General features: G+C 35.2%; 1 protein-coding gene across 6 annotated transcripts in view; it reads left to right on the forward strand.

The window, feature by feature from the left end:
* Positions 1–19630, forward strand: part of LOC126757161 (uncharacterized) — a 290797-nt gene that overhangs the window by 171255 nt on the left and 99912 nt on the right. For all 6 annotated transcript variants that reach the window (XM_050470841.1, XM_050470847.1, XM_050470844.1 and 3 more), the window contains one exon: positions 14810–14942. In XM_050470841.1, the coding sequence (XP_050326798.1) occupies positions 14810–14942 (133 nt within the window). The remainder of the gene's footprint in view (positions 1–14809; positions 14943–19630) is intronic.

Below are 19630 nucleotides of genomic sequence, written 5' to 3' on the forward strand. Positions count from 1 at the left end.
AGGAGATACTAGATATATGATCAACTGATATATTAAGAAAATGAATAGCATGCGATGCATTGTACATAGCTCATAGATTCATAAGGTAAAGCTGAAAGAGTGATAGAGCGAAATATATATAGGTAAACTAAGAAATAATGTAATTTATATATAGATCAAAGAGAGACAGAGACAGCATAAGAAGAATACAACCGCAATCAGTGAAAAGACCGACAAAATGAAGGATTAAGAATAAATGTAAGATCGCCAAGTCATATGCAAACAGGATGTACTAATGTTATTGGAAGATTATTGGGCGCGTGGTGCTCAGTAATGATTTTGTATATAAAAAAATTCAAATGTTTTCACAGAACAGGTTCCTTTTGTATCGAATAATTGTTTTTCATCTAATTTAATATGCTAAAATATTTTATAATGTTCGACTGAGAATAAAACTAGATCAGAAAGCGCCTTTTATTGGTCATAGATAAAGAAAATGCTGAACTCTGGGAAAAAATATTTATTATACTCCAAAAATCAACGAAAAACTTCTCTTCTATTGAAAATTAATGGAAATTTTAGTTCAATTGAAACTGAAATTCGAATTTTAATTCGACTGCACCATGTATGTATATCACACAGACGGAAACATCGGATACTCTGTAAATTATATGTATCATCTACATGATTGATATGCCACGAAATATGCAAACAAGTATTTCAGTTTTTGCGCTATCCAACTGAAATTTTGCATATGTCTTTTTCTCTCCACACAAAAGCTCATTTGGCTCAATCGCCGTCAACGGACCACTATACCATAAAGTTTTTAGGTAAACTGAACTATCGAATTCAAGTGCTTGTATGGAAAACTTTCTTATTTCTCGAGATATATTCAAGAAATTTTGCATAGGCTCTTATCCAAACCAATGGTGCAATATAGGCAGAAATTATTTAGATCTGATATTTATAGCATATAGCTGCCATACAAACTGATTGATCGAAATCAAGTGCTTGTATAAAAAAACTTTTTTTTCTTCTTCTTAATTTGCGTAATATTTTGTTCAACTTTTTCCAACTAAACAAAGTTGAAGAACTTTACTTCAATTCCAGCAATTGCAGCTAACAAAGCAGCCGAATTAAACGCAATTAATTAACTGTTAAAGCGTTTGCGCACAACAAATTAATAGGAATTAATAGTTTCATGCACAAAACCGTTATAAGTTTATATGTATGCGCGAAAATAGGCGCTTAATAACAATTACTTGCAAGTTACGTATACGCGGTGACGGCTGAAAAGGGTACAAAGAAGCTTAACCAGCTATTGTTTACTTTTTTCACACATAAATGCATGAAAATTTTGTGGTACCCAAATGAAAGCAAATTTTAACATTCCCACGCATTTTCGCTGACATTTCACATGTCACTGTTAGCTAGCGCTCAAATTGAGTGTAGCTGGCAAGTTGAGTTGCCAACCACAAATTTCAACGCATTTCCTTCAATTAAAAGCGTTTAAATTAACTACATTCTACCGCTGCCTACATGTACACACATATACACATGTATATGTCTGTATGTATAACGGTGTTTTGTGTGTTTGTATGTGCTTGTGTTCGGCGCTCACGTTAGCTGTCTCTGTAATTAGCTAATTGCGATAATTAAATGCTTCGCTAATGCTTTCATTTAACCATTGAACAAATGATGGCGTTGGCGCAAGCACACATAAGCACATATACACCTAGAATCTATATACAATCTTACGTATAAGTACTACCTCACATACACATAAATTACAGCAAATCGCTGACATATAAATATCTCTATATATATGTATATACAAGTATGTAAGTTTGTATGTGTGCGTGCCTGCTCTTGACAGCCTACATCATGATTACTGTTAGCCATCGCTGAGTAGCCTCTGGCAATTTACATATTTTAAACTTTCAAATTCGGCATATAAAATCATGCCTTGCCCACAATTTTGTTTAGCTGCCAACGCAACTTCAGCGCTTGCTTTTCCTCGCTAGTTAATAGGAGCCAAAACGCTGGAAATTCGCTCGTTCGTGCGCATTTGGATTTGTTCGTTTCAATTGTGTGCAATTAGTGTTTAAACACATTTAGTTGTGTGTGTGTATGCCTCGTTTAGTTTATGACAGTCGAAATATCGAATTCGTTTGGCAAGTCGGTCTTTTTGTTCCACGCTGTTGTCGATATTTATGCCATTTGTGGCGCATATACGCATAAAATGCTGAGTCCTGTACTCGATTTCGTGCTTTTTCGTGTTATTTGTTTTCTTTTGCTGTTGTTGTAGTTACGTAATTTCTATATTTTGCCATTTGTTGTGACAGTTTCGACTCGCCCACCTTAATGAGTCTACACAATTTGTTTAGTTAGTCGTAATTATGAGCTAACTACAAGAAGAAAAAATTGTTGTTGTAATAAATACAACAAAAATTTGTGCGTAAAGAATATCGACAAAATTAGAAATTAACTTTTTTGATGTTAAGGAAAAAATTTGCTTTAAATGCGGTTTGGGTGTTTGGGTGTCAGCACAGATTACACCAGTCAACATATGCTTTATTACACTAAAAATTAAAAAAAAAAATTGACTGCGCATATAAAAAAATATTGATGCTGCATTATCTGTATACATATGTAAATAAGAATGAGAATGAGAGGATCCTGAATTAAATATTAATTAATAAATTAAATTAATAATAATGAAAAATTAAAGACTTGTTTGAGTGCTCAGCAGACTATTAGAGTTGTTAAATAGTGTAATAAGCAAAAATGGTATGGAGAGCATTCTAACACTCTGTGCTAAGTTTTTATGCAAAATAGTTAAATTTTGTATGAAAATATTACTAAAGCTGCCATAAGCTTGCTTTTGCACTAATCACACTAGTCAACATTAAAATTGATACATACTAAAATCGAACTTCCGCTATCAGAATGTTGTTTGAAATATTATAATATTTGATGAAAATAAATAATTGTCTTGTCAAAAAAGTTTTGAAATTATTTACACTAGTCAACATTAAAAATTGATAAATACTAAAAGCAAACTTTCGCTATCAGAATGTTGTCTATTACACTTGATTAAAATAAATATTTTGAAGCGAAAAGTGTTTTGGAATTAATTACACTAGTCAACACTAAATAGAAATATGATTCAAAACTTTATAAAATTTAGTTAAAAATTTATAAAAATGCCCTAATCTAGAAAAAAACCAGTTATTTGAAATTTTGAAGTGATTGCAGACTAACTACACTTGTCAACAAAAGGTGAAAATTTGTAACAAAATTTAAAATTCTTTTCAAAAATGTATAAAAGTGCTAAAATCTTGAATCAAATTATTTGTGGAAATTTCTAAAATTAGTTTGAGACTAATACACTAGTCAGAAGTAATAAAATAATGACAATTTTTTTTTTAAATTTTTTAAATACTATTAAAAACATTATAATATTGTATTAAATTATTATTTGAAATATTTTGAATTTGAAAAGGTGTTTTTGGACCATACACTAGTCATCATTAGTTCAAAATTATATAACTCTTGTGACTATCTCATCTTCCAAAGCGTAATTATTTGAAAAAAATTAGCTATTTAAATTTTAGAGCTGGTTTGAGCCTAATACACTAATCAACATAAAAAAAATTAAATTTCTTTCTTTTTTCCATTTTTTTTTAGGTTTTAAAAATATTATAATCTTGTTTTTAGATCATTACACTAGGCAACAAGAGTTTAAAATTTTATAAAATAACTTCAAAATGTATTAAAAATTTGTAAAATTAACTGTAATCTGCAAAAAGGTAATTGTTTGAATAAAATGTACAACTGGTTTGAGACTAATACACTAGTCAACATAAATAAAAATTTTATAGTTTTTTCTACTTTATTTAAAATTTTTTAAAATACTTTAAACTTGTATAAAAATAGTTATTTGAATTTCCAGAAGTGTTTGTGGCCCATTAAACTAGTCAACATAAGTCCAAAATTTTGTAAGTTTTGTAACTACTGTATTAAAAATTAAAACAAAAACATACTCTAATCTTCAAAAAAGTAATTATTTCAATAAAATTGGTTATTTAAATTCCTATAACTGGTTTGAGACTAATACACTAGTCAACATAAATAAAAACGTTACAAATTTTTTAACTTACTAAATGAAAAGTTTTTTTAAAATACTGTAATTTTGAGTAATAATAATTATTTAAAATTATTTTTTTTTTAAATAATTTTTTTTTGAATCAAGTTTAGTGCAAAATTTTATAAATTTTTTATATTCCTCTATTAAAAATAAATACAAATTCTCAAATTTACAATAAAAGTAATAATTTGAATTTTTAAAAGTGTGTCGTGACTAATTACACTAGTTAACATAAATTGAAATTTTTTAAATTTGTTTAAACTAACTCCATCAAATAATTTCTGTAAAGTGTTTAATCCAGAATAAAAGTAATTAATTCAGTTTTTAGCTTGTTTTGGTCAAACTACACTAGTCAACATAACAAAAATTAATCACGTCAATGTTGAAAAACTAGTGCCAAATCCTATAAAATATTTATAGTTGCACATAGTCAATCACACTAGTCAACATAAAATGTGGTAATTTTTATAATTCATTTAATCAGTATCGCTCCCAAAAGCAGAGTCTGCATGAATTACTGCGTAGCACATATTAAATTTTATGTAGCTTTGAACCCGTTTTCGCACATAACACATATTAACACATCGCTCTTCAGTGGTCTTAATGGAAAAGCACTTCTAATTTGCGAAATTCGCAGCAACATGACAAAATCAGCCACAAACAACCACAAAATCATGTCATATAAGTTGCCACAAAATTATATATATTGCAAATATATAGCTAATGCTCATAAGTATTTGTAAGTATACATATATGTATGTGCTCAAATTCAGTAGCTTATGACACAGAGATGTGAAGCAGTAGACCACAAAATGAGTTGACATAAATGCTGTGCAATTTCCAGTTCAAAGACAGGATATGGAAAATGTCTACGTGTGTGTGCGTGCGGTTGTGCGTAAATTAATAATTATGTGTGTTATTAGCAGGACTTAAAATGTGTGAGCATGCAGTGAGTGTAAGAGTGTTTTCGGTCAAGTGAGGTGATAGTGAATAAGGAAATAAGCAGTATCCCGGTAGCGAATGCGAGAACAAGGAGGAACGGGAAAAATTTGAAAAAATATATAAAAAAATAAAAATAATTTATGCACAAATGATGCCTTGTAATGGTCTTAAGGTAGCTCTTATATTTTAAAAATATTTAGCTCGCAAAAGAGCTTAAAGCTCAAAGCTTTCCAAAAATTTTAAGTAGAAAAACGCTTAATTTAGTGCCACAAATCATTAAAAATAACAATTTAGAAACTACTATATGCACCTTTTTTCAATTTTTCAGCAGTTTTAAACATTATCGCTCGTAGCCGCAAAAAAGGCTTGGAAGCGAATGCGAGAGAGAAGAAAAATTTAGATAATTTATGGGGAAAAATAGTTATTTTTTGAATAATTTAAGCATTAATTATTAGTAGAGTTCTTTATAATCAATATATAGTCCATGTTGAGCTTCCCAAAAAGCTTAAAGCTCAAAGCTTTCAAAAATTTTTATTTGAAAAACACAAATAGTGTTTCAAAACCCTTACATGTTGACAATTCAGAGTCAATTATATCCACTTTCTTCAAATTTTGACCATTTTTGAAACTTTTCTCTACCCAACCTCAACACTTTAACCACGTGGTATAACGTAAGTTGAACTAATAACAACTATTCGGTCAGTGCGTCCCTTCAGAGCATTTTGTAAACGCGTAGATTGTATAAAATACTGAATAGTCATAATTATAACACACGCACGTGATTACATACACATACGCACACTTATACATAGGCAATCAATGTTATGAAGCACATTTAAGCGCTCATTACTTGGTTAACTGTAATGTATTGCGTTCACGTTGAAGTGTCACAGTCACTAATATTTCGTCTATGTCAATGTAAGTAAATCAGAACAGCAGCAACAGCAACAAAAAACAACAACAGCAAGCGCACAACTTAACTAAGAGATATTAAATGGTGCAAACTAACAACAAACAACTGAGCGGTAGTCAAGTGTAAGGCAGTGAATGTGACAGCTACCTAGCTTTTGTTGTACTTAACGGAACAGTAAAATTTGTCAACGAAAAATGAGTGAAATTTCATAGTTCAGATCTAACACCGACTAGTTCGAAAGTAATATGTAACTGGTTTCAGTCAAATACAGCTGCTCCCGAGAATGTACGAATGGATCTGTTAAATATATATAATATTACTCGTATAATATCACTCGTATATTGAAGGTTTCCATTTAGCACATTTTTTGAGCTTCTTAAAGGTTCCCTCCAAGTCCATGTGATCTTAAAATGCCTAACTATTGCTATTACTGTCATAAATCAAGCTTAGTCTCGTAGCTTCTTTTGTTTGGTTGACTAGGTTTCACAAAAGCTAGACTTTTTCCAAAAATGTTTGAAAAATTCTACAGAGTTGAAATTGCTTGGTAGGATCTAAGTCGAAACTGTTCCGCTAATGAAGAACGAAGGTTTGGGAGAACGGTCTCTGTCGGTAATGAAAGCACCAATTTGGCCATAGAAAAATAACTGATACGTCAAATGTGCACGTCTCTACAAAAATCTCCCCTTGGGATAAATAAAAGTGCCTAAAAACTCCTTAGCCAATATTGTAGTGCCAAATAAGACAAAACCTTTATAAATATGGCCTCTCTAGTACGGCGACTCTGTTTTCTTAGTTAATTTAAAATAACAGTAGCCTATAGGCTCAGGAATTGGATAATTGAAAAAAGTAGTTGTAAACCTGCTATTAGACATAATGAAATTGGGTATATGAGAGACCCCAGGCAGCGACACATTGAAATTCACCACTACTTGGATTCCATGCCCTAGAGTCTAGACCACTGCATAAATCGAAGCTTAAGGCGACAGTGGTGGGTGGACTACTGCGAGATTTTTGACGAATCGAAGTTCAGAAAGATGATCATGGTTGAATCGAGTTAATGCGAAAAGCGGTAGGTGGTGTCTTCCATAAACTCTACTTTCAGACTACTAGACTACTATAGCGTCTTTCAAATACATGTGACTGCCATCAAAGAGTTAGGTATATTATTCCGAAGCCACAGCTCCTTTATAGTGATGTGCATTCACTTTAGACAGCGGGCTTTGAGCTCACTGACCGTGTACTCTAAACTTGTTAAGTAGTGCATGAGTTCATTAGCAACAGTTTCAAGTTTTTTCCATATTAGACTTTTATGGGTGTCCGTCACAGCGAATCGCTGGAAACAGCAAAGCCGAAGAGTTTGCCAGGAAAGGTGCTCTAACCCCATTTTTATCGATTGGAAGCAACTCGGACATTGCTCGATGTCATGCTGCGCTTGGCGCTGGACCGATGGTCCTTCAGTGTGCGCTGGTCAAAACCAGAACTTGTGCGACTGCGAATCTCTCTGCTCAAAGTGAACCTAAATGAGTTGTCTGAACTACTTGCAAATTAGCAAAGTCATTCTCGGAGCTATTGTGGTGAGGTTCTCATCACTATTGTTGTTGTAGCACAGAAACCATTCCTGAAGTAATTTCGAGGAATGGTGTGGAGTTGTCAGTCCTTGGTAGGATAAAAATCCAGATCCGTTCCGGTTACTTAGACCTGATTGTCATGGGAACGGATCTTCTCACACTTTTCTGCATTGGTCGGTCTTTATCGGACTGAGAGTAGTATATCTCGGTAAACACACTTTTGGAGAACCTAGTAAATTTAAAGTAAGCTTTAAACGCTCGTCGCTTTTAAACGCCTCGTCGATCTATGAGGTAACACACTTTATTTGTCCATATGAGATCCATTGATTTTAGATCAACCCTACGACCTAACACAACCTAGTAATAAAACTGGTTTGATAATAAATCAAAGATCCAATGCATCCTGTACCTATAATTGATAGACTATCCAATTTGAGATTCTCTCAGATTCATACAAAAAAGAGAAACACTTTTTTTTTATTGAAGTTTAGGGAGTACCCTTAAAGCCCCCAGAAAGCCTCGTTTGTGAATTTTTTACAAAATCATCAGAATCAGACTACTTCTTTAAATACCCGTAACACTATTCTACTGGTCTCTCTCTAACCAAAACCGTCCTAGTGCCGTAACCAGCACACTTTTACCTCCAAATGCTTCCGTCGTCAAACACAAAAAGTTTATTTCGAAGAAAGTGTTTATTAGAGCGTAAAGCGCACCCATTCATACAGCAAATTTATAGGTTATGTATGCACACACTTGCATACAAATACATATATATTTACGCATAAGCACAGTACTTTCCTGATTGCTTTGGTAAGTTTGTGTGTGGTTAAGTGCCTGTGTATTATGACTATAAACATTTTATGTGATAGTGTGCACACCGAAAGTAGGTGAATGTCACCAAATACTTTGTGGCTCTCTTACAGCATCTGCCGCCGCCCTACTTGGCTGTCCCGTTGCTGTTAAGTAAGTGTGTGTAATAAATAGTTGAGCGCAAATACTGGTTGATTGCACTTGGCAAAGTGCTGGTAATATGTAAATACCTTCATATGCGTTTATTTGCACCTAAATTGACATAAACCACATTTTATAAGCCATAAATTTCACTGCGGTTATAGTGCAACCACAAAATGAAACGATAGCATTTCGGCAATAAGCAATATTTTCATATAAATAGGTGGAAGTGAAACTCAAATTCTTTGGTGGTATTTGTGTGGAAACCCATACATATGTAGATACATTAAATAAACACACTTGAATTTAATATTAAGCACACACAAATTTCTGGAATATAATAATATTTACTCAATTTAGCAGTTAGATAATATAATTTAGCAGTATTTGGTATTGTAGAGAGAAGTCGAAGGACTGAATTCAATGCAAAAGTTCCGACTCCTTACATAAATTTTGCTTTAAAGTGAAAAGTTAAGGGTAGATGTTATTTAAAAGAGGTTCGAAAATATGTTTCTTCTCAATCCAGTATTATCTTGCATATAAAGTCTAGTTAAAATCCACTTAAATAAAGAGAGTTGGTATAAAAAGCAGCCAAAAAGCTTTTTAACCTCAATCCACTGTTTGAATAATGACTTTTATTAAATCCATCTTAGAAAGAATCAAACAATTTTTCACATTTCTACCAAATATTATAATTACAAGAAACTATAACCAATTAAAACCTTATTTACTCCAGTCTTAAACCTCAGTCAAGTGGATTAAATCAAAAAAACTATAAGTTAGGTGGCTGATCTTTGTCCAGCCATAGAAAAGAAAAAGTCCTGTATTCGAACTTATAAATTAGCAAAATGCTTAGAAGCAAGTAAAAATTTGTACAGGCATTTAATATCTGAAGGTATGTGGTGGGATGTCTGAAGGAATACGCTCGGAAGTGTTAGATTCTTGACCTCCCAAACGCGAAACAGTCAAGAAGGAAGTGTTGAGTTGTTTTCACCACATCTTCTTCCATATACCTCTTGCAGATGGCGTCTGGTAAAGTTCCCAGCCTTACAGCATGCACGCTAATAAGGCAATGGATTGTTAAAACCCCTACAACTAGGGAGAGGCTAGCCTTACGGAGGGCAAAGAGATCACTAGATTTCTTGCGATCGCTATTGGGCTAAAAGGCCTTTGCAACAACGCATGCACCAATGTAGCCAGCGCTATCCGAGCTTCCGCGAAACCCAACTATCTAGTAGTAGAACACAAGGGGATACGAAAGTACCGACCCGCTCCCATTCTATCGATAGCGTTTCTAAGGTGCCTTTCCATGCTAGCTCATCAGCTTTACAGTTTCCGGCGATTCCGCTGTAGCCTGGCGTACATACCAGTCATCATGAAAACACTCGATGCTATTTATATTGAAGTTAGGCACTCCTTGACCAACCCTGAACGCATTGTTAATGAATTTGAGGCTAGTATTGCCGATTTGGTATCTGAGTGATCATACATCGCTGAAGGAGGCTGCACTCCGAAGCAGGAAATCTACTGTTACCATAAAGGCTGCAACCTCGGCTTGGAAAACACTGCAATAGACAGTAAGTCTGAAGCTGGAGTTGATAGAGACAGTAAGCCCCTCCACCAACTTTCCCAACAAGCTTTGACCCATCTGTAAAGAAGCTCTCTGCCTCTCTCCTTCAATGACCTCTTTTCATCCACAACACCTTCGCCTGTATATAAGCAGAAAAGGAGCCGCCAGAATTCGGTTTAGCGACTCCATGATCCAATTGATCCGGTATGAAGTCAAAGTGTGTGAGGATTTCCGAGTGTTCGGACACCTGGTCTGTTAGGAACCCAGATTCTCTGAGTCTAGTAGAAACTTTCACAGCCATACATCTTCCGAATATGTCTACGGCCAATATAATGATGAGTGCTGTCAGTTGAATGCTCTTGAGTTTCTTGGCAAGTTGGGCCTTTTCTGGAGCCCTCTACCACATACACACTTCATAGACTATAATGGGCTTGACTACGGTGTCGGAGAGACAGAGAACCACTTTCTGTAAGAGACCCCACCTCTTAGAAAGTTAGGAAGCTATAACTCATTAAAGTTTGTCAAACTTAGGTTTTAAATCTCAATATGGAAATACACAGAGCTAATAGAGCTCAGTTAAGAGAGTACCAAAAAAAGTTTTAAGCTGCAAGCGAGAATAATTAAAGGAAAGAAGTATTACTGAACACTCGTTAAATAAGGAAAGTTCGTATAAAAACCGACCGAATAGCTTTTTAAACACCACCCAGTATTTCAAACATGTTTTTTACAACCCAACTTAGTAGGGAGATCAAAATATGTTGTAAATCTCAACCGAAGAAGTTAGTAAACAGAACGTCAAAACAAAAGTTTTAAAAGTTCAATTTTTTTATTAAAAGGAAAGCAGATTTACCAAGGGACTCGTAACGCCAGTCTGTTTTTAATTTGTCATCACAGTCAGAAGGTTTTCAGAAAGAAGTATAATTTGTTAAAATCAGTCTATAGAAAGGAAGTTTGATTGAGAGAGAACCAAATAAGGTCTTTCAACTCAATACAATATACAAGTAAGAGAATTTGACTAAGAGGATTCAATAAAAGGTCTTAAATATCAAACCAAGATTGGTTGGAATCCTCGAAAGGTCGCTAATATCAACTCAGTATCAAAAAATCCATCAAAACATCTTAATATTTTCTTAGGAAGGTGTTAAATATAAACAATTTTTAAGATTACTAGATCAGTAGTGATGATCTTAGAACTCATTTAAGGATTACCAAATCAACTAGCATAAGTAAGAACCTACATTTAGTCAGAAATTTCGACTTAGGTAAGTTTTCCAGAGTATTTGTAGTTTTTGAAGCAAATTATAGTTTTGAAAATGTAGATTATTACAAATACATAATATCTTTGTAATATGCCAAAGAACAGTGATGTATGGAGTCTAACTCTTCGTGAGTTCTTTGCCAATTGAAATCGCTGGCTGTCAGAAGCATCCTCAAACGTTCACTGCAATCCTTTAACTATCTACAAAGTAACTACTGTTCATATTAATCTTATACCAAATTAGAAACAATATACTTCAGCTCCAGTTTTACCTTTTGAAATCAGCTAACTTAAAAGAAGAGTTCATACTACTGCTAAAGTATACGTTTGATGCTCATATTTTGAAATGAAAAATAGAAAATAGCATCATACATTGTTTTCAGAAATTCCCTTTTTTCTAACAAATCCCTTGACAAAAAGCCCAAAATTAGCTGTTGCATAAACAAATTAAAGTCGCGGGTAAACAAGCGCCTTTCCTTTCAAAATGCCTTTCAAAATTCCCAATTTGATTAGCGCGTATTTTGCTACCAATTGTTGTTGTCATTTTGCGGCGTTAATGAACTCTATTTGGACGCTTCATCAACCGCGACCTAATTAAATTAAAAATTTGCCATTTGAACGCTGGCAATCAGAATAACAACGTCAACTGCAGATGCGAGGGCGTAAACAACGTGCTGTAAACACATACATACACATAAATTATTAGAAGGGCAAGTTGTTGGCAAAGAGCAGGGATTTACATATGTACTGGTGTAAAGTGTAGTGTTGAATCGAATAATTTCAAGTTCGCTTATTAAATTTTGCTAACCAAATTGTGCTTTCATTAAAATCTCAGATGACTTGGAAATTAAGGAAGAATGACATAATAAATAAAATAGATTTGCAAGAATTGGTATCAGAGAAGGCATAGTTATAACAGAAAGAAGTAACTGATAAAGAATCTAATAAAACTGACCAATATTTAATTATTCAAATTTTTTTTCTCATCATGCCCTTCTTTTTAATGATTGTACATCTTCCATTATAAAATGCCACCTTTTTGAACTTTCAAGCAAGGTTTTATAAATTCTTAGTATTGAATTATTGCCTACACTTAGGCGCATTTTCTTATCTAAGTCACAAACCTATTGAGCTGGTTTAAAGCTATTTTTAAATCCTATTTTTCTAATGTCTGATATTATCATTTTTAGTACAAAAAAATTGGAAAAGAAGTTGTCATATATTAGCAGAATATTTTCAGAGAAATCACATGCATCCGATCCTAATTCCTCCAGTAGTAAGCCGCATCCAAACGAAGTGGGTTTTCCGGCTTCGGCTCGCCGTTGCCACGATATTTGGCCGTTAAATAGCCTGCTTCCGGTCCTTAAGCATAGCTCTAGGACTCAGCGCCAGTATTAATACTTTTTTATGACACTCTGGTGGTCATAAAGCATTGTTTCGCAGACGTTAACGCCACGCTTTATTCGAAAAAATTGAGTTATTTTGAAACCAATCGTGCTTTCACTTTTCTTAGGCCGAAATGATTTTTCAAAATGGTTTTCACTGCTCCTTCTAATATTCCAAAGATGCCAGTAAGATCTCTGATTGTTAATAGTCGATTTTCAAGCACCAAACCTTTAATTTTATTGTCGCGTTGTTCATTAGTTGATGTTGATGGCCGTCCTGGGCGTGGTTTTGAATAATTTTGCCAATTAAAAACTCTTGCTCGCTTCAAAAAATTATCACGAGGGCTCTTTTAAGTAGCCTCTAAGAACATGAGTTCACAAAACTGCTTGACTTGAAATTTTATATCTACAATTATATAAATTCCAATCAATCAAAGCCGATTGCTGTTACAAGAAAGGAAATTGTTATTGAAGTGATCAGTATAGAGAGGGTGTTGATTTTGAAATCCTTGTCGATTCAACTGTTATGGAAAACATTTCGTTAAAAAGGTAGAGACCTGTCTGACGAAGCGCTTGGGTCTTTAGAGGGCTCATTGTGACAAAAAAATTATAACGTTAATGTTAACAGCACAATAGATCTAACCACGGCATTTGACCCCTAAGACTTAGAGATTTTATGAAAATAAGATTTCGCGACGATTAGTTCTGTGTGCTTTTATTTTGTCTCAAGTCAAACACATGGAAAGTTCTCAATTTGACTCTAGGAGTTATTAACAAGAGGTTTCGCATAAAATGTTGCCTACATTAAGGCGTATCTTTTAGTGGTGATACACACCTAATATGGTTAAAGCAAAATTAAAGTAAAATTATGGAATTTCAGTTTACTTTTCTTCTAGAATCTATAATAGTAACGATTCTAGGAGTATCATAATGATGCATTATTAAATCTGTCTTTCGATTTTAAAGAATTTTTTTTACGACAAATGTAAATAGCCTACATTTAGGCGCATTTATGTAGCGAAAACATGCACCCAATAAACTAAAAGAAAGACTGAAGTAAAAATATTTAATTTTATTCTACAAAAAGTAAAGTTTTCCTTATTCTTACAAAAAAAAATACATGGCAGTGATTTTTATCAGAATTTTCCTCATACCCTTAAAAATTTCCCTAGTTTATCTCTTTTTTTCCTTTTCGTATTTTCTATAAAATTACGTAGGGGCAACCTGCCTCAATCGAATTTTTATTGTCCCTCATACACTGCGAATGAAAAGTATAGCACACAAAAATTTCCTAAATCGCGCTTTGACCAAACAAACCAAAGAATTAAAAAAACGAGTCGCTTCTCGTGCGAATTAACTTAAAGGAGTTAGAAAAGGCTTAAAAGTAATTTTGTAAATGTCACGGAAAAGTCCTTTAGTGCCGCTTAAGCCTGCAACGCTGCAAGGATGCTAGAAAATTTTTCAAGACATAATGAAGAAAATAAGATGGTAAGCATCAACGAGTCGACGCTCGCGTTAGCATTGTTTAATCCTCAAGGATGTCTGACGCACACATGCACATACACACATATACACAATCCAACCGGCTGACAGACAATTGCGCCGCTATGCGCTACTTGCCTTCATTTAGCTAGTTCATTGCAGCAGAAGAAAAAAAGAGTAAAGCAAAAACAAAACAGCCCACTCCAGCCGAGTGTGCTTGTCCTCATTTTGATTTATCCCTTTCGCTCACTCCTTTAACGCATTTACCGTTCAATGTATGTATGTGTAGATGCGCAACTCTTTACTGCATTTCTCACTTACACTTTGACCCCGCCCAGTGCCCGTCGCCCGACGCGCAATTGCCTGCCTTCAGGTAATTTGTAGCGCTAATTACTCGGTATTTGTTTTTCGAATCCCCAGGTTATTTGTCCTTTAAAGAGCTTTGTAAATTATTTGAAATTTTTCTCGCTACAATTCTTTTACGCCGCTGCTGGCAAAGTTACTTCTCTTTGCTGGATTTTTTCGTAATTAAGTTAGACTTTCACTTTGTTAATTTATCTCACATTTTTATACGTTTCTAAAAGTCCTTTGTGTTTTTTGCCTCTTTGCAGGACCGCCCGTACTGTCCGAATCCATCCAAGGCACATTGGGCCGTTTGCCTTGTAATGTGACGCCGCCCATTTTGGAGGATCGCGTTGCACTCGTAATTTGGTTTAAAGTGGGTCTGAAGACGCCCATTTACAGGTGAGTGAAGATTAAGTTAAAATACGAAATGCTAATTGTAAAGAATGGTTAAATAAGAAAAGAAGAATTTATGCATTATTTTGCTTAAATCACATGTTTTATGGTGCTGCTGAGCAATGTGGGTCTGTTTCTTTGAGGCAGTGCGCTTTTTGCCTTCCAAGTTGAAAATATCAGCGCAGGTAAGACGAAAGTCCTAATGTGGAGGAGCGAGTTTCAATTTGTTCCAAACTTTGTCAACTTATCAAATTGTTGGTCCCAATTGGTACTTATTTCCCTCAATGGAATGAGATTTTGTTGGAGAGAGAACGTCAGTTTCATTCTAACACCAATCAGTTCCCCGAAAACTTGATTAAAAATTCGCTTAAGTTTTTTTCTGGTTCACATATGATTGGATGAGGAGTCGAAAATATCAGCACGGATATGTTGAATATCCCTCTGGGGAGAAGAGCGTTTTCTATTTGTTCCAGATTTCATCAACTTATCAAATTGTGTGATCCGACTGAAGCTTATTCAATTCAGAAGAAAGAAATGAACTCAAACATTTGTCACAATATCATCCCAGTATATTCGTCCTAACGCTAATCAGTTCCGAGAAAGTTTGATAAAAAACTCTCTTAAATTCTGTTTGGTTCACACATGAGTCAATCAGCGCCTCCAATTTTCGGTAAATGAAACTCTCAACTAGTTCCATGTTCGGTCAACAATCATAGTGCAGAAGCAGAACCACACTTCTAGATAAATTTTCTGGATAGTCAATACAACTTAATCACAGTGATAGTCTGAATACTTTTGGGACCACATTTTATGGACCGTCATTCCTCGTTTTCAACTAGATCAGTCATACTAGCGAAAGTTTATCAAAAACTGAAGAGGTTAGATTAGCTTACGTTAATGTGGTAGGCCAATAAGCCACGCAGAGACCAGTGTGGTCCTCTGCAATACCAGATGGAGTTCAGTTGCTAAGTCCAAGTAGTCTTCATTAGGACGTGAATTTTAACAGACTCTGCCAATGCGATACAAAGGGCACAAGATAAGCTGCATTGTTTCCCTGTCGCCCTGTCGCCCTGCTCTAGACATTTCTTGCCAACAGAGAGTAATCAATTAATATTCGCATCACGTTCCTACAATCTCTTCTATCGAGTGCCAATAGGAATTTTGTGTATTTCCGATCTACCATTCAGCGGGTTTTGATTTTCTTTACCATGCTTCTGTCAATGTTGTCATATAGACAACCATGGATTTCCCAATGTTGATCATGCTTTCGGATGTCAGTCGCACATCATTTTTGGCAATCCCGTCCACTGTTTCATTGCGCTCGATGCACTTGTGACATGGCAGCCAACAGAAGTCAAGTTGCTTACTTCTGGCGCTGAAAAGGCTTAGCATAAAGATCGGCTGGCTTCTTTATACGGTGTATAAGTTGACAAAGCAGATCCAGAGAGCAAAGATCCAGACTATCATTTTCAAGATAGTCAGGTCGATCAGATAGGACTCATATTTTTATCTGACCAAAGACTTCCAACTCGGCAGCGTACCTCAAGTTACTTTGAGATATATATTTCCTGCCATTACAATAACATCAAGAATTCAATTGTCTTTACTTGAGTTGTTAGAGCTCACTTACCATCCAGTATCAGAAGCAGTCTGTTACTTTAAGAACTATTGTTGATGCTTTCTTGGTCCTCACAAAGTTACCTGTTTTATCTCGGTCTATGCTGACGATCTGAAACTCATTGCCAGAAAGACAGTCGTTAACACAAGTAATAACTTAATTGACTTCCAGTTGCGAAGCAGTCGGATAACTTTCCATTAAAAGGGAATTTATTTACCTTTTGAAGGATTTATGATATCAACGCCAAGTTCAATTCTATCTTTTTTGACCTAGATTTGACTTTATCCTAGCTTTGATAAGTGATACAATGAAGTGTGGAATTTTTACAAAGAAAGTGTTTGCTTTTTCATAGTTGCACGTAGTTAAGTCAAGTTTCTTTGAAGATTGTTTAATCAAATGGATATTCATAGCAAGACCTCTGGAAAAATAGAACGGCTGTCCGTTATTGGGGTCAAGGTGACGCTTCGTAGCGCACCCCATCAAGCAACTGGGGTTAAGCAACTGGAAGTTCGGGCTCATCTCGCAGTTTTGACATGAATATTCCTTTGTCTTTATCAATAAAAGGTTACGTAGCTCGCCGAATCAAGCAGTCAAGTGTAGGACCCTCGAGCCTTGAGTACAACATGAATATTTGCAATATTCAAAAACGACGGGATCATGGTGGTTTAATTTGCGCTTTTAAATAGACTTTCTATGAAAATACAGAATGATTGTTTAAGTTTAAAGTTGATATTGAAAGTTGCTTACTCAACAAAGACCTTAAGCCCGAGCTTACATTTTTTTGATGTTTTTCTAACCCAACTTGCGGTCTGTAAAGCGATCGCAGACACAAGGTCAACTGAAAAAATACTAATTTCTTAATAGGATATACTGAAATAGTAGTCTCTGTAAGCATCATTTTCCTTTTGATGAATAAACAAGAGATCTCTTGATATACAACTCTGGAGGCAGCCATCCTAATTCCCACTTAGAATCTATTCTGGGTTCAGGCAACCATACAAAAGACAGTAGATCCAAAACGCCTCAGTAAAATAAAAAATAAATACATTTTAAAGCTGAGCAAATATAATTGCATTCCTGCTACTCCCAAATAAGTTGACTCAAAGTGTAAAAACTTCACACAACAACACTATGCAACACAGCTTGTGTACGCCGCCCAGATGGCAAGTGGCTGAGCAAAAACTTTAATTAAAATTTTGGGTAGCATATGCGCTTACAGCATCGCAAAAAGGAAAGACAGTGCTGCAGTGAAAGATGAGCATAACAAAACAAAAATAAAATAAAGTCATATCCCAATAACAACAACTACAAAAGCGAAATATACAATAAGTTGCACAGAAGTAGAGCGAATGAAAGTAAGAAAACGAGCAGAATTTGTTTAAACTAAAAGAGTTCGCAGCTGTTGCTGTTGCGGCCACTTGCATTGTTCCTATTACTGCTGTTATTTTTGTTTTTGTTTTCCGAAAGTAATGCTTAAAGGATAACAAGCACTTAGTCAAGTTCTTCAGCGGCCAATAAAAGAGAGAATATAAATCCGCTTAATTGAAGCGACGGCCACTATGTGCACGCATACATATAGAAATATATTTATATACACATGTGTTTATAAACCGTTAATTAAGAATCCGTTGTTATGTGGAAGAAATATTGAAAATGAAATTGAATGTTTAAAAGCTTTACGTGCCATGAGAAGATCTGTCTTAAATGTAAGTCGACGTGCGTTTTATTTTTCTGCGGTGGAAAATTTGATTGCGCAATATTCGAACCGTTATAATCACACAAAATCTTGAAAGTAGAGAGCAGTGAACTTATATGTCTTAAAATTACCCTTCTTAACGAAAGAGAAAAAGACCACATTGCAGAGCTCAGGCTAAGCATAAATTAACTGAAGTTCAATTGATCAGTTGATGCTTAACCGATGAGTCTTGCGATGTATCTTCAGATTATTTTGATCGCATAACTTTTGCAGAACGAATTCTGAGTAATTTTATTAGCATATAACCTCACTAAATATGGCGATAATGTAGGATTTAACGTTTTCGCTCCCAACGGTCTTGTGCAGGATTTCAGTTAGCGATCTCTTAACATTTTAAGGTCATAGGATTCTTAAAGGTCGACGTCTACCCCAAATATCGAAAATATTAAGATTCATGTTGACTACTGCTAACCTCAATGTGGCTTCTAAGATCCCTCCTAGATCCTTCTCCAACACTCGCTCATCATCCAGCCTTGCGAAGAGCACATTAAGCAATTTAAATTCTGCCACTTGACATTTCTCCTCGGTAATTTGTCTAAGAGGGTGTCTTCGGTCAATGATTGCCACGGTTAAATGTCTCTTGGTTATCTTGCTAGACGTTGCTGCCACCCCGGACGATGAGGTCTTCTTCCGATTGATATGGCTTTACAGCGTCCTCCTTTTTCCTATGTCGTAAAGCTAACTTCACTATTTCGCTTCCAGCAGACCGCTGTTTTCTGCTAACTATTCCTTCCTAGTCATCATACGCTCGATCTTTTTTGCCGTAGCCCCAGCCAGAGGTGTGGCCACTGGCGATACAGCAAGTAAACTGGCTGTCTTAGCATCTACTTCTCCCACCAACTTTTGGGCTGATTTTTCAGCTCGTCTTTCTGCCTTACCGTCCTCCATGCTGAGTTTTGTTTCCAGTGAACCTCTACCTCTAGCGTTTTATACTTACAGTCAGGTTCTTTCCCCAGAGTCGGAGCAAGTTACCAATAAGGAGGGACGGACCCGCACCAACAAGATTTGCTCTAGGAACTAGTCCATGTACCAATTGGTGACAGTGACTGGCTTGAGGAGGATATTCCTAAGAGAATTTCTGCCGACCGCGAAAGAAAGAAGATTAGAGTGAACATTTTAGAGCAGTCAGCTCTCCAATACTGGGGCGGATCTGTACTGGCTGCTTGTTGACTGCGTGGTCTGTAATCTTTTATTATAGAGATTTATATTATAAACACGCTGCTGTAAGCCCTAACTCTTGGTAAACAGGTTTTGTGGCCTTATAATTCAGCGGATCCACGCTACCCAGCGCAACGCTTGGCATTATTCTATATTATCTGA

Source organism: Bactrocera neohumeralis, chromosome 4 (assembly GCF_024586455.1).
Source record: "Bactrocera neohumeralis isolate Rockhampton chromosome 4, APGP_CSIRO_Bneo_wtdbg2-racon-allhic-juicebox.fasta_v2, whole genome shotgun sequence".
NCBI classification, from domain to species: Eukaryota; Metazoa; Arthropoda; class Insecta; order Diptera; family Tephritidae; genus Bactrocera; species Bactrocera neohumeralis.